At 44.7% G+C, this 15,579-nt stretch overlaps 1 protein-coding gene across 3 annotated transcripts in view; it reads right to left on the reverse strand.

Annotated features, from left to right (window-relative positions):
- Positions 1-2,958: 2,958 nt before the first annotated feature.
- The window catches only part of LOC149315302 (atlastin-1), a 41,055-nt gene continuing 28,434 nt past the window's right edge, over positions 2,959-15,579 (reverse strand). Inside the window, exons 7-15 of one of the 3 annotated variants that reach the window (XR_016281051.1) lie at positions 15,477-15,569; positions 14,662-14,800; positions 13,078-13,205; positions 11,828-11,884; positions 9,256-9,327; positions 7,732-8,163; positions 5,243-5,257; positions 3,406-3,859; positions 2,959-3,173 (exon numbers count right to left, since the gene is read on the reverse strand). Coding sequence is in view for 2 of the 3 variants with exons in the window: in XM_089522922.1 (XP_089379048.1) it covers positions 3,746-3,859; positions 5,243-5,257; positions 7,732-8,163; positions 9,256-9,327; positions 11,828-11,884; positions 13,078-13,205; positions 14,662-14,800; positions 15,477-15,569 (1,050 nt within the window). In the remaining variant the exon portion in view is untranslated. Of the gene's footprint in view, positions 3,860-5,242; positions 5,258-7,731; positions 8,164-9,255; positions 9,328-11,827; positions 11,885-13,077; positions 13,206-14,661; positions 14,801-15,476; positions 15,570-15,579 lie in introns of all 3 variants that reach the window. The other 2 variants (XM_089522922.1, XM_089522923.1) reach the window with 2 other exon arrangements.

Raw genomic sequence — 15,579 nt, forward strand, 5'->3', positions numbered from 1 at the left:
TCATAAGCTAGACTTAACTGTTTGGTATTCACATTTACAATGTGGCACTGCTAACAGAGTCACAAATGTCCTTAAAAGCCAGGCAGCCATAGCAGGTGAAGAAATTCTGTGATGCTCACAGGCAGGGCACTGAAGGATGATGTGGCCAGCCTCTTCCCACCAGTGAGCTGCAGCATGGGAAGAAGTTGGATCAGGACACCAGTGAAGTCCCTGGTCCTGCTCATCACATCATGGTTCACTGGCAAGAGGTGGCTGGACGCATCATCCTCCAGTGCTTTCCTCACCAGTGCTGCAAAAGGCCTTCACCCGCTACAGTTGTTTGGCTTTTAAGGTGGGTTTTATAGGGTCAGTTCAGGAGACAGAGCATATCTATGACATCTTAGCTACATGCCCTGTGTGGGATCTAAGCCCTAGTTTATATGTAACTTTTGAAACAAAGTTAAGAGATTAAAGATACTTCTTTTTTATAAAACCCCAAGGATTTCAGACAGCCACTATGTAAAGCACTATGTATAGTGATGGAGATAGATAAGATACATAGATAGATGGATAGATGAGGCATGTGCAAAAATCGAGATTTTTGGGGGGGGGGCACATGCCATACTAAAAAAAAAAAGCCATTGTGGCTAGTGGTTTGAGTATTAGACTACAATTCTGGAAACCATGAAACTAGGCAAATCACTCTCAGCCTCAGAGGGAGGCCATGTTAACTCCCCCCCCCTCGCCCCTTTGAACAAACCTTGCCAAGAAACCCCATTATAGGGTCACCATAATTTAAAAATTATGTGTGAGGGAGGGTGAGTCAGTTGATGGCATCTCTTTATTGACTGGCCAGAATTGTTAGGGAGAGAAGTCTATGTAAGTGTTCCGCGTGCAGATGTCTCTTTTCAGTCACTGGGGATTGGCTGAAATGCTGTTGACGTAGGTCTTCAGAAGTGGACTTCAGACTGCAGGAACTAGAATTGGGCAGTTCCATAAGGTCTGTATCCAATAGAAGCCAGCAAAATGACAGATGCACCTTGGTCCCATTGTGCATTGGACATCACCTAAGGAGTGCCAGTGTACATTGGTATTTCCTTACCCATCTTTGTAATTCACAAGTGCTATCTTAGCACCTCTATTACATACATAAATATACATAATTTGAGTGATGTACACCATGATAGAGGAGTCTGGCCACTATTTTCTTCTCCTTTCTGCAGTGCCGTCTCCTCCAAACTACTGTAAAGCTCCTGAAACCACCTACATGGCCATTCTGTGCTTTGCTGTGAGCAGGAAGGCTTGGAGAAGTGTCCATCCCCAGAGCCAGATGCAAAGTGATGACATCAGCCCTGAGATCTGCCAGGGTCTTCCAAGCTTCTCAATGCTCCTGTGATCATTTTGCATCTGGCTATGGGGATGCACCCAGACTCTTCTCCAGAGCCAGATGCAAAAGGCAGAATGGCTATCTTAAATGTAATGGAAATGAATTATTTACATTTCTAGTTGACAGATTTTTATCTCAAGCAATCTTTTTAGGTGTATTATTTTATTTTTTTATGTTATATTTTATATTGATGCTGGTCTTTGACCGTAATAAAGAATGTATGTATGTATGCTATGGGGGTGGTTTCAGTGGCTTTACAGTAAGTCGGAGCGGGGGGAAAGAATATTATGACTCAATGTAGGTCTGGAGAGCCAATGTGCTGTATTGGTTTGAGAGCTGGACTATGACTCTGTTTTAGTTTGAGACCAGGGTTCAAATCCTGGCTCGGCCACATAAACCCACTGGGTGACCTTAGGCAAGTCACACTCTCAGCATCAGAGGATGGCAATGGCAAACCCTCCTCTGAAAGAACTTGCCAAGAAACCCCCATGATAGTATCACAATAAGTCAGAAATGACCTGAGGGCACACAACAATAACTGTAGGTCTGTATGTGGCTATTTACTTTGATAGGATGTTGAACTGAAGCCACTGAATGTTAACTTTCAAAAGCACCAATTTCTGTGTGTCGATGTTTTCCCCAGAGAAGGTTCTTGACAGAGAGTGGGCAGACCAGATACTCTGCAGACCAGTGCTGCATGGTGGCAGAAGCAAAGGGTGACAGGATCCTGCCCACAGCCTTTGACATGTTATGGACAGGAATCAGAAACCTAGATGGCACAAGTGTGCTGGCAGTATGTGCCACCAGAGTGGGCTGGAGCAAACTGGATGTCCCTCTGTTCCCACTTCCTCCCTTGCTGTGCAACAGCAGCCAAGGAGGAGGACTGGGTTCCTGTGCTTGCAGCACCATTCTCCACTTGCTGCCAGTCCCAACTAAAGTAGACACAGAGAATACTAAGTCTCAATCCAACTTCCCCTTGGTGTAGCGTAAACACTTGTAAGCAAACCTATGCCATGGGAGCACTACACAACCCCAATGCAGAATCACAACATTGCACAGCATCTCAGTGCCCAACACCAGTCAATAACTGGGTGCTGTTGTGCAATACACAATGTACATCTACAATGCACAGGAGAGGACGCACAACCACTAAGCAAAGGATAGGATGCACAACCACCTCTCAAAGGATAGGACGTGCAACCACCACACAAAGGATAGGATATACAACCACCATGCTAAGGATAGGATGTATAATCACAATGCAAAAGAGGACACACAATCACCATGCAAAGGATAGAAAGCACAACCACCATCACGCAAAGCATAGGCTACACAATCTCAATATACAACCACAGCACAAAGGCTAGGTTGCACAACTGGCAAAGACAAGGCACATATGGAACATGCTGCCTGTGCAACACCACATCCACCGCTACCAGCAGAATATTTCCAGAGGTATGTGTAGCAGTACTTAGTGAATTCTCACCAGTGGGTCCTTTCTAGTTGAAACTAGTAATTGGACTTAAGCCAAAGTGTTTCACAGAAAGGGTTGGCAATGAATAAAGGGACAAATGAGGCTATTCTCGTAGGAACCAAACTTTTAATTGACAATAAAATAATAAAAACTAGGCACACTCTCTTATGCACTGAACAAAAATATATACAGTGAAACTTTCAAATACATGTACAAAAAAGGAACTTTTCCATCTCTTTCAATATACCATAGCAAAAGAAACATTCTTTGCAGCTTCTGCGAAGGCAATCTTTTTTTTCTTCTTTTTAACAGTGAATAAGTGTCATTCACAGCCTGGATGAAGGAAAGAAAGATGTGTGAGATTTTTTTAAAAAAAACATTGTGCGCAAAGTTACAAGACGTGGTCCCTCTCGGCTAAGGGTTGTGTTTTCGGCTGAGAAAAACCTGTGGTTGTGTGCAGGAGAGTGGAACTTGGTTCCAGAGAAGGCCGTGGGGAGCAGAAGCCATGGGCAGCTCTCAGCTTTGAGGCAACTGAGCCCCTGTGGTTAGAAGAGGGAAGCCCTACCCAGAGCTGGATGTAGCCCTCTTCTCTGGCGCTGAGCCTTTCCAAGTCCTGCAATGAGGGAATTTCTGGAGAACCAAAGAGTCCTTGGTGTGCAGCGAAATTAAAAGTCACAGTCTTCTTAAGAGAAAGGACAGCCATGCCGAATCATCCGCCCGCCCACCCCTCAAGCAAGGAATTATCCAAATTAAAGCAGCCACACTTAAGCCATTGGTACACATGAATGGGTTATCGGTTGCCTTCCATTTTGAGGAGTGTCAGAGGCTGGCACATGGATGCAAAAACGATTAACATGTTTAATGATGTGTGTCTCATGCATCTCCGTGGAACGCTTGCAGTGGATTCACAGGGTCTTTTTTTCCGTGCCTTCGGCGGGCTCCGTCTTCTGTGCTGTGGGGAAAGCGTGATGGTACAAATGTCTGTGCGTGGCAGCTGCACTGTAAAGTTTGTACAAAGCCTGCAAATGGAAACACATGGTTTAGAGGGAGGGGAGGGAAAGTGTTTCAAGAAGCTGCACTCAGAGCTGGCTGGACTCTTCCTGCTGAAGGGCATTTGGGTCTCTCTATACATTGCTTTGTTTCTCCAAAGAACAGAAAAGCCCCCAGTGTGTGGCTTAGGCTGTGGACCACATCTACCTTAATACAAAAAATTTCTAGTCCTTAAATGCATCTGAGGAAGTAGATTTAAGTCTAGGAAACCTCGTGCTGTCAACTTTCTTTTGGCTAATTTCAAATTACATACCTTAATGGCTTTTGAATGTAAGCTTTAAAACAGGTTGGGAACTACGGCAGGTTCAGAGGCAAATTTTCTGCCCCTGGTACCATGCAAACTACAGACTACCAAAATGGAGTGGCGGTCCAGATCTAAAGAACCACCCACTCCCATTAGTTACACAACAGGAATGCCCTGGATTCACTGAACAACAATACACATCTGTCCAACCAGATACTCAACTAGACAGAAGAATTGTCCCTCTGTCCCTTATCTGCATACGACTGATGATTTTGTAAGTTCTTTTTCCCCTTGCTGTCTCAAATATCTCCACTATGACACATCAGAGCACCAACAAACATACCAACAAGTGCAATAATGTCTTGTAGCAACAGCTATGGACATTGCACTAAAAATTCCTCACATGAACATCTTTATGCATGTATGTGCCTGCAAGTCATCTATAGCTATTCACACAGTATGAAGATTAAGGTCCTTCCTGGACACCAGCTCACTCCATGCTTCTAAGGAAGGAGACCAGGTCTACCAAAGCTTATACTACAACTTATTTCACTCAGCAAAAGTCCCAAAGTTCTACAAGATCCCTTTGCATACTGATATTACAGACTAACATAGCTTTGTCCCTGAATTAAAGTTGATTGTTGACTTAGGGACACTCCATGGATTTCACAGGGTTTTCTTTGGCAAGGAATCCTCAGAGGCACCATTTGCCAGTTCCTTCCTCTGAAATGTAGCCTACAGCACCTGGGATTCATTGGTGGTCTCCCATCCATGTACTAACCAAGTCTGACTGATTTACTCCCCAAATCAGATGGGATCTAATGGTGTATTTGGCATATTTAGGTCCTATGAAAGTCCAACCCACGACTGTGAGTATATCTTCCCTCTGACACCCTTCTACAAACCAATTCTATTACCCTGGAAGTTGTGAAGCAAAGCAAGCGGGCACACAGCTCAGCTTCCTCCCACCCTGAGCACAGAAACACTGAGAAATGTGGCAGAAGCTGATGGAAGGGAAGCTATTTCAGCAGCATGGGTTCACGCACATGGACAGACATGGATACTGGTGTGAGAAGCATGGCTGCCACATAACAACAAACGGGCTTACCTCATTTGTGTTTCCCTGCAGAAAAGGCAGTTGTCGAGGGGAAATGTGAGAGAAAGAACATATTGCGTCGATTACGCTTCCATTAAATTTGAAGAGCCTGCCTCTCAGCCAAATCTGTCCCTCCCCTCAGCACCTGAACTATGCTACCTTCTAATGGATCAGGAAACAGTCCATCTCATCCAATGATGGACAAAGTGCAGCCCCATCGATTTAGGATACATAGTGACCAAGCCTGTCCCCTAATCTGTCTGAACCCAAGCCATCTTCCATCACCACTCTCTGCTCCCCAAAGTACAGGGGTTGCTGGGACACACCAGGACTATCATCAGGAGGTAGGCTTGTGGTTTCACACAATCCAGTTGACACATCTCTCTTTTTTTTTTTTTTTTTTTTTTTTTGGGGGGGGGGGAGGCATGACAATTCAAATAATGATCCCCACCGGAATCCAGAATCACCATCCATGATGTGTAACTTTACATATACAGTTGACCTGCCACATTTGCGGCTTTGACATTTGTGGATTTTGATTATATGCTGTTTTGATTAATATGTTCTCTCTAGGAATCTAAGTCCTCCAGCACAATTCTGCTAAAAGTTGACCATAGAGTTGTGCTGGAGAACCTAGAGGTTCCTAGAGAGGTGTTCTCTTAGGTAAAAATAATATTGTTTTTTATTATTTGTGATTTTTCCACATTCATGGGAGTCCTTCACCCCTAACCTCAGTGAATGCACTTAGTGACATATCAGGGCCACTGTACTTAGTGACATATCAGAGACACTAAGAAACCCTGCAGGTGAATTGCAAAGATGCATAATAGGACACTGGCAAGAGTGCCTGGCTGGTGCCTGATGTACATTGTGACATGATCCATCTGGGAACCCATGCAATGTACTTCATGTTGCACAACAGTCATTTACTGGCTTTGTTAAATAAAAATGTAACAGGAACTCTCTACGGGATATGGACATTACAGAAATTCCCAGTTATAATTCCTGAAGACGTACACCCACCTACAAAGACCTAACTGCCCAAGAGGATTCCAGGCCCAGCTCTCCCACCTAAAGCCTCCTAAAATAGATTCTTAGACTCCTCTCTAAGGCCGGCCTATTTGAAGGACCATATCTCCCTATATGAGTCCAAGAGTATTGTAAGATCTGGAGAGGTCCTCCTCTCTGTCCAACCGCCTTCTCTGGCTTGGTGGGTGGGAAGCGGTGGCATGGTGTGGCCTGCACCCATTGACACCCCAGAAGAGAGGTGACACCTGATCAGACCCTCCTCATGCTGTGGGGTGAGAAGGAGCAAGCATGCCCTTTCTGGCTTTGCTGTGGTGGCCACAGAGGCGGCAAAGGATAGAAAAGGCTGACACACCCTGCCTGGCTTTGCTGCAGTGGCAACAATCTACTCAGAAGGAGGCTGCTGCCACGGCAGTGAACGAAAAGCCCTAGAGCACCTGGGCCTACTTTGTGGCATGAGGAGGCCTCTGCCACCATGGTGTCTCCCTGATTTGCCAAGGACAGCTCTGCTTGCAGCCACCACTGCAACTGGTGAGAAAGTCATCTTCCCACAGTGTAAAAGAAAGAGGATCTGGAACTTCTGGGCAGAAGGTGAGGAACTTCTTATACCCAGGGGGGCAAATTAAAAGATGTTTTTGAGGGCCAGGGAGCAGTCCAGGCAAAAGGCTTGAACCCCTCAGCATCTGTTGTGGTTCTCATGTCAGTATGACAGCAACTCTTCTCCAGGTGTTTAATCTAAATTCAGGAGGAATTCTCCAAGGTGCTAGACCCTATCTGCCAGAGGTTCGGCACCCTGGACAGCTCCTTTTTTGCTAAAACCCAGAGCAGATTCACCACCCAATGACATGGGAGCCACCACTAGTCAGGCCAGACTAAATAGTCAACACTAATCAATCCATATAGACAAAGCAACAGGACCAGAGGAACACCAGTATACAGCAGGTCCTCCACATTTGCTCAGGAGTGCAGGACCTCCATGAAAGTGGGAAAATCTGAGAGAATACCTCTCTAGAAATCTCTAGATCATCCACCCAACATCTGCTGGAAGCTGACCACAGAATTATGCTGGAGGATCTACAAATGCCTAGATAAGTGTTGTCGCTAGGAATCTAGGTCCTCCAGTACATCTTCTGGCAGATGATGACCACTGAGCCTAGAGATTCTTAGAGAGAACATATTAATCAAATCCGTCAATAATCAAAGCCACAAAAATCAAACCCACAAGTGTAAAGCACCAACTGTATTTTAGTTTTAGGGTATAAACTACCAGTAACAAAAAATACGAAGGGGTATCTCATGTTTTTTCTTTCTCTCTCCATCCTGTCATGTTCTGATAATGCCTGTCTTATGGGACATCTTGGCTTTCTGTATTCTGTATTCAACCCCAAACCCACCCACCCCTCCTCCTCTTCACACAGAGGTACCAGAGACAAGGTGGGACGTGAGGGCAAAGGGAAGGTCAACTGGGCCCTTACCTGGTCCCAGAGGGCTGCGGCCACTTGGTCTATGACGGCCCCTAGCTCTCTGTACTCCCCAGAGTACCTAATGTACGCCCACGTGCAGAGCGTGATCAGGGTGAGGCCCATGATCATGTTGCACAGGCTGGCAATGATGTCCAAGCCGATGAAGCCAGTGATGCCTGCGATGACATAGGTGATGAAGATCACCACGAAGAGGGTGGCGGGCGTGCGGGCAGCATGGAAGATGTTCTTGCTGTCGTTGTGCTTGATGTATTGGACGTACAGCTCATCAATTTCTGCCTCCAGTTGCTGGAGGTAGCGCCGGCTAAACTCCTCTCCCCCCATCTTCTTCACGCCCCGAAACTGCCGCACAGCCTCCTCCTTGAGCTCCAGGTGTTTGCTCTGGAGGTCACTGGGCGCCAGGAAGGGCTTGTCACCCCCACACACCTGTAGATGGGGTTGGTTTGAGAATGGAAGAGACAACGCAGGATGATCAGGGTCTGCTCCAGGACCAGAGTGTCAAGGAAGCTATTTTTGGACTGCGACTTCCAGAATTGACAACCGTTGCCAACTAGGGACAGCCAGGGGCCACTGGGAAATTCTCAAGCAAGGCACAAAGGTGAGGGCAAGCGCACTCCTGCCTTGTCCAGTAAGTAGCATTCAGTAAGCAGCTCTGAGAGCCTCTAGGACTGAAAGGCAGGGTATAAACACCGTAAATAATGACATAATAAATAATAAGATGGGAGAGTGCTGCTGAGCATGGCGTTCCATTTATCCATCATGCTCAAGATCTGATCAGTTTCCTTTGCTTTCTCTGTTAATTCCTCCACTCTAAAATTTCCCATAACTGCCTAGAGCAGAGCAGAAATAAATTATGCAAATTATGTAAATTAGCAGAAGGTACCTGAGCAGAAGGGCTTATAAAGCTAATATATAGAAGCTAAACTTATAGGTTGGCACCTTGTTAGCAATTTAGACACATAGATGTTCCCTCAAGGCATTGGGATTGCACATATTTTGGACACATCATGAAAAGTCATAAATCACAAGAAAAGACAAAAATGCCAGAAAATGATGGAGAGCACTACAGAAAGAAGAAGACCACACACCAGATAGCTAGACTCAATTAGGGAGGTCACGGGTCTGAATCTACAGGACTTAAGCAGAACAGTGGAGAACAGGTGGGCTTAGAGATGTCTCATCCACAGGGTCACCATGAGTCAAGACAGACTGGAGGGCAGTTAACAAACAACATGTTTTTTGTCTGTACGTGCTTTAATGTCCCAGGGCTGTGAGGACAGCTGAAAATAAAATAAATCAACAAATACAATTCTTATAAGTGCCCAGAGCAGAGGAGAAATGGATGACACTAATTGGATCTCTCCAATTATTTGCATAATGTACCCAAGAAAGGGCACAATTCAGCTCTTCTCGGCACTGGGATTGGGCTAAGACAGAATTCTATGGTTTAAAGTGTATGCACACCTGTGTGTTCTAAAAACACACAAAACTGGGAAAGTTTCAGAGATGCAAGCTTACCTCTTCCATTCTTTTGTTGTAAGTATCTTTAGCCGTGGCAACAGCTGCCAGATTGTTTGCTTCTGCTGTAGCCTGTGAGGGGTAAAAAAGCAACAAGGGGTAAGTAGGGAAACAGGTCACCACTGTACCTCTGTAAACACACCTGGGCTGCAATCCAACACCAACGGCAGCATGTGGAGATCATGTTGCACCAGCACACCATGCAGAATATCAACCTTGTGCAACACATGTGAATGGCTAAGTGTTAATGTGCAATGCATACTGACCAACGTCCATACACAATGCATAAGGAGCCATTATGGTGCAGTGGTTAAATGCTGGTACTGCAGCCACAAAGTTGTGAGCCCGATCCCTGCTGGGCTCCAGGTTGACTCAGCCTTTCACCCTTTGGTAGGTCAGTAAAATGAGTACCCAGCTTGTTGGAGGCAATTGGCTTATAGACAGTAAATCACTTAGAGAGTGCTTAATTCACTATTAAGCGGTATATAAATGTAAATGCTATTGCTATAATAAAGAATGTATATCCACAATGCACAACCAGAGCGTACAATGTACAAATGCAATGCATAACTACTGTACAATGTGCAACATTGCCAAATTAGCTTACTTGCTAATTAGCTTACTTGCTGTTCACCGCTATGATCTTTGGAATAGCGGTATATAAATAAAACAAATTATTATTATTATTATATATGTATGCGCAACTCTACTTCCGCCACTGTCAGCAGAATACATCTATGGCACTATGGAGAATACGTTATGCCATATGCATAGTGCAACTTGTACATGTATAGCTCACTAGGGGGCTGAGCAGATGCACAGCAAAGCATTGGCTGAGTCCATGTTATTGTAGCCCTGGTGCTCACACAGGTCCAGGTCCATCCCTGGGTCAGCATGGGGACAGGTGGATGTTTACACATCTACCCCTGTGCTGACCCAGGACCCACTACCAGTGTACACTCCTTACCTTGATGTGCTGTCACTGGTACTAAGACCCTCTAGCGCTGCATCTGATGTAGAAACAGGACATCTGGCTGTATTCACACAGCTAGGCATCCTGTTTTTGCATCAGATGCGGTGATGACAGCAAGTCAAGGTAAGGAGCACAGGGACCATATAAACAGCCAGGGTTTGCCACAGAGTTTCCAGGACACTTTGCAACAAATGAGGGGTCAAACTAACATGGGGTAAAGACTTTTTACCCTGGGACCGGGCCAGATCCACTGGATCCATGCCTCATAGAATCCTAGAGTTGAAAGAGATCGCAAGAGCCATCCATTCCAACCCCCTGCCATGCAGGAACTCACAATCAAGTATCCCCAACAGATGGCCATTCAGCCCCTGTTTAAAAACCTCCAAAGGAGATTCCACCACATTCCAAGGCAGTGTGTTCCAATGTCAAACAGCTCTTACTGTCAGAAAGTTCTATCTAGTGTTGACGTGGAATCTCTTTTCCTCTAGTTTGAATCCACTGCTATGGGTCCTACTCTCTGGAGCTGCTGAAAACAAGCTTGCTCCATCTCCAATATGACACCACTTCAAATATTTAAACATGGCTATCATATCACCTCTTAACTGTCTCTTCTCTAAACATAGTCAGCTCCCTAAGTCGCTCCTCATAGGACATGGTTTCCAGACCCTTCACCATTTTAGTCACCCTCCTTTGGACATGCTTCAGCTTCTCATTATCCTTTTTGAATTATGGTGCCCAGAACTGGACACAAGATTCCAGCTGAGGCCTGAGAGAATAAAGTGGCACTATTATTTCCCTTGATCTAGACGCTCGCTATACTTCTATTGATGCAGCCTAGAATGCCAGGAGCCTGTGTTCCCCTGCCAGCATCCGGGAGTTTGGCCTGTGTCATCTGAACTGGGCAACACAAGACTGGAGGGAACACAGGCCTTTTGGCCTATGCAGATAACCCTTAAAAGAATGCCAACCCTGAACCTGTCCGAGTATGAAGGCTTAACAGAGTTGAGCCTAGTTATTCTTGAATGGAAGACCTACAAGTAATGCCTAGAATCTCCAGGTAAGGCTAGGGTAGAACTTTGCCTGGGAACTCTGAGTGATGGCAGCTAGTCCAAGTTGGCATCACTGAGCTAGAGGGACCAAGGGTCTACTTCAGTGAAACAAAGCTTTCTATGTTGCTAGATTATTCAGCTTGCCTGTCAATTTATGGCAACCCCACGAATTTCACAGGGTTCTCCTAGACAAGGATGACTCAGAGGTGGTTTTGCCAGCTCATTCCTCTGAAACACACCCTACAGCACCCGGTCTTCATTGGTGGTCTCCCATCCAAGTACTAACCAGGGCTGACCCTGCTGAGCTTCCAAGATTAGATGGGATTTTATTGCCTTTAGAGTATTTAGGTCCTCTTTTGGACTTGTTGCTGATGCTGAGTTAGGTCATTCAAGAACAACACTAACAATACTAACACGCAAGGAAACTGGATCCATTATAGCTGCCCCAGATGAATAGATGAATAGAAAATAAAAGTTGCAACAACTCCAAGAGTTATTCCAAGGAGACCCTCCCTTCTTCAATCTCCTCCCCTAAATGCAAGTGAAATACCTGCAACATTGATTTGGGATGAGGGAGCTCTTCTCCTTGATAAATCTTAATGTAGGCCTAGAAGAAACAGACAAGAAGAAACTGACTGATGTGGACACAATGAATAGACATTTAAAAATTTGTACACAGAGTACAAACCCACCAAACAGTGATACCTGTATTGGCCAACCAAAATGCACAATATACATGTTGCAAGCTTTCAAAGCTCCATTGGCTTCTTCATCAGGCAAGGTGTTAAAAACCATGGAGACATATTCGATTGCAAAAGAAGTATCCTTTTTGTGTTGCAAATGGATGTTAAATTTTATTGTATTCCATGTATTTTTATTGTTGTAGCCCACCCGGATACCTCATGATTGGGCAGGCTATAAATAAATAAGTTGTTTATTATTATTATTATTATTATTATTATTATTATTATTATTATTATTATTTTCCTGGACTTTGAGAATCTCCCAGCAGCCACCTGGCCAGAAGGAGGAGGTGCCAGCCTGCAAGAGATAGCCCTCCATACCATCTAAGCTGAGAACAGGAAAAAAAAAATGCAGGCCTAGGACTAACATCTTCAATTTTTTTCTCTTGTATGATGAAGATGCTTGCAACATATATATTGAGCATCCTGTCTAAATAATAATATCTTCACCTGCCGGCTCTTAAGATGCATTTGGATGCATGGAATAAGAGACGGATTGTACCTAAGTGATCGTGGCTACGTCTCCCATGCAGAATCTCAGCCATGATCTATAAAGCAGGATCAACAGACACATGAAGAAAGCCTGGTTGCCTGAAATGGTCCTATAAATTGCAACTGTGAATTTCACATTTTTTGCACATTTGGTTGTGCAGTGTTGCAATGCACTAATGCACAACTGTCAGGTAACTCTGTGGTTGCAAAGTTACCCTCCGTCTCCTTGATGTAGGATCTCAGTGATTTTTGACTGAGATCCTACATCGGAATTGCATACTTTGAATCTCTGCAAGGGGTATCACACATGAGTGCTGCTATGCACCCCTTGTGTTGAAAGCAATGTTGTAAAACTGAACGAAAACTTCAAATGCACAACAAACTGAACAATGCAATGGCACTGCAAGCACACCCTCAAACTTAATACAAACTTTCTGCACTGAAGAAAAATCTCCAGTTGCTTCCACAGGGGAACAAACGTATACAGGCTTAAGATGTCATCAGGATTCTAGTCTTCGTTGGTTGTATATTACCCTCACAGTCCTTGACACAGTCCACGTCTCACCTTAAAATATTCTACAAGGCCTCGGCAGGTGATGTTGTTCCCATTGATCTCCTTGACATCCAGGCTTTGGGGGCTGAGAAGCCATGGGATCAGCACCTTCAAGTTTTTGATGAAATCTTCATCTATTTCTGTGAGGAGAAGAAGAAGGGATGAACAAACGCAAGGGTCCTGAATAGGCTTTGGCCATGTTCCATTGCAAACTTGTGAAAACAAGAATCATAGAGCTGGAAGAGAGGGCCATCCAATCCAACCCCATTCTGCTATGCAGGAATTCACCATCAAATTAGGACCTCCATATCTAATGGCACCTGGCTGGCAGACTGATGTAGAATCATAGAATCCTAGAGTAGGAAGAGACCCCAAGGACTTTTCAGTCCAACCCCATTCTGCCATGCAGGAACTCACAATCAAAGTGCCCACAACAGATGGCCATCCAACCTTTGTTTAAAGACCTCCAAAGAAGGAGACTCCACCACTCTCTGAGGGAATGGGTCTCACTATCAAACAGCCCTTACTGTCAGGAAGTTCCTTCTAATGTTGAGGTGGAATCTCTTTTCCTGTAGGTTGCTCCCATTGCTGCTGGAGCAGCAGAAAACAAGCTTGCACCATCTTCAACATGACACCCCTTCAAATACTTAAACAGGGCTGTCATGTCACTTCTTAGGGCTATTCCACCTTGGACACACCAAATCTTGTCTGATCCTGTATTTTATTTCATTTTTGTCTTGTTGCAGGGCCAATGTCACCTCCATCAGCAGCATAATTGCCGAGAGAGCTAACAAGATTTCATCCAGCAAAACCCATCTGCTCCAGATGCCATATCCAACAGTCAGAGATGATGAGAGCTGGAGTCCAAAACATCTGTAAGGCTAGAGAGCACAAGACAGCAAGCTAGACAAGCAAATAGTCCAACCTGCTGGTTGGTATCTTCTTCTGCCTTTACCTCAACCCTTAGAAAGGTGAGTTTTTGGACTGTGTTATAGTTGTTGAATCTGACTTATGACAACTCTCCCATAGGGTTATCTCAGCAAGACTTCCTTCAGAGCAGGTATGTTATGCCTGAGTCTGAAAGAGTGTGACCTGCCCAAGGTCCCCAGTGGGTTTCCACAGCCAAGCAGGGAGTCCAACCCTGGTCACCCAGAGTCCTAGTCCAACACTTAAAACATTATACCACACTGGCTGGGTTTTTTGGACTACCACCCACCGAATCCCATTCCTTCCCAACTTAAGCTTTATTTCATTCTTTACTACAATCTGACACTAGAAGTCTTGTGTTTCTTCTGTCTTCCTTCACAATTCTCCCAATGCTGATGCTGCTAAAAAACCCTTCAAACTAGACAGAGGATAGGGAGCAAAAGAGGGGGCATAGCCAAGGTAAAAAGACTTACAAATCTTCTTTGTTAACAGAGATATGCTCATATAAGTTTACAAGTATGCCTGAAAATAAAGGAGGAATTACCTGTTGCTATAACAGCCAGGAGTTAAAAGGGTAAAGCATCCACATTTGTCCCAGATGTGGAAAAACAGGACACTGGAATTGCAGGTGCAAATAAAGAATAATGAAATCCAGGATCCTGGATGTACCTTTGAGCTTCCCATCAAAGTTTGGATTGGTGGCAACTTTTAAGCCCGGGTGAGGTAAGAGGAAGCAGGAGATGTTGGTGAAACAGGAATGGATGTGTTTGCGGACGTTCTGCAGCTCTTCATGCTGATTTCCTGAGACCTGGCCGGGGAGGAGAGGGCAGAAAAATCTTATTGAATGGAGGAGGAAGTTGTTTATTTTTTAAAAACTGGAGATTCAGAGGCTGCTGCCGCACTGCAGAAATAAAGCAGTTTGACACTGCTTTAACTGCCATGGCTGCATCCTATGGAATCCTAGGACTTTTAGTTTATTGTGGCATCTGAGCTCTTTGGCAGAGAAGGCTAAACATCTCACACAACTAGAGATTCCAGAATTCCACTGCACTGAGTCATGGGAGTTAAAGTGGTCTCAGACTGCTGGTTTCTGCAGTGTGGATGAGAGCTGAGCAAACCAAGTAGAAAATCAAGTGGAAATATTTCCTAAAAAATAACACCCCAAAGGCCATGTGAACCATGTCACATCTCAGAAAAGTTCCTTTTTTGGATGGCAAAACAAACCTGTTAAAATTTTCATTTAAAGTGGCTGCTAAATTGTCGGCAGCTTTGAATGTTTCTCCTCCTAAGTCAAGAGTAAGGAATTGTGCCCCCCTAGATAATAGTGAAATTGCAACTCCCATCAGCCCTAGCCAGCCAAGCCAGTGATAACGGATGATGGGAGTTGCAGTCTAGAACCACTGGTTTCTTGCTCATATTCTAAAAGGAAATACAGGAGTACAGCACTTAAAATCACATCCACATATAAAAATCTTAACACCAACCTTGAGACGCTTTTCCAAAAACTTGGCACCCCCTTCAGCCCCATAGGAAAATTCATAGGGAAAACTCCAGTCGCGAACAAGGAAGATAAGGGACTACCAGAGA

This window comes from Sceloporus occidentalis, unplaced genomic scaffold (genome assembly GCF_023333645.1).
Source record: "Sceloporus occidentalis isolate IW3139 unplaced genomic scaffold, rSceOcc1.0.p SCAF_4, whole genome shotgun sequence".
Taxonomy (NCBI): domain Eukaryota; kingdom Metazoa; phylum Chordata; class Lepidosauria; order Squamata; family Phrynosomatidae; genus Sceloporus; species Sceloporus occidentalis.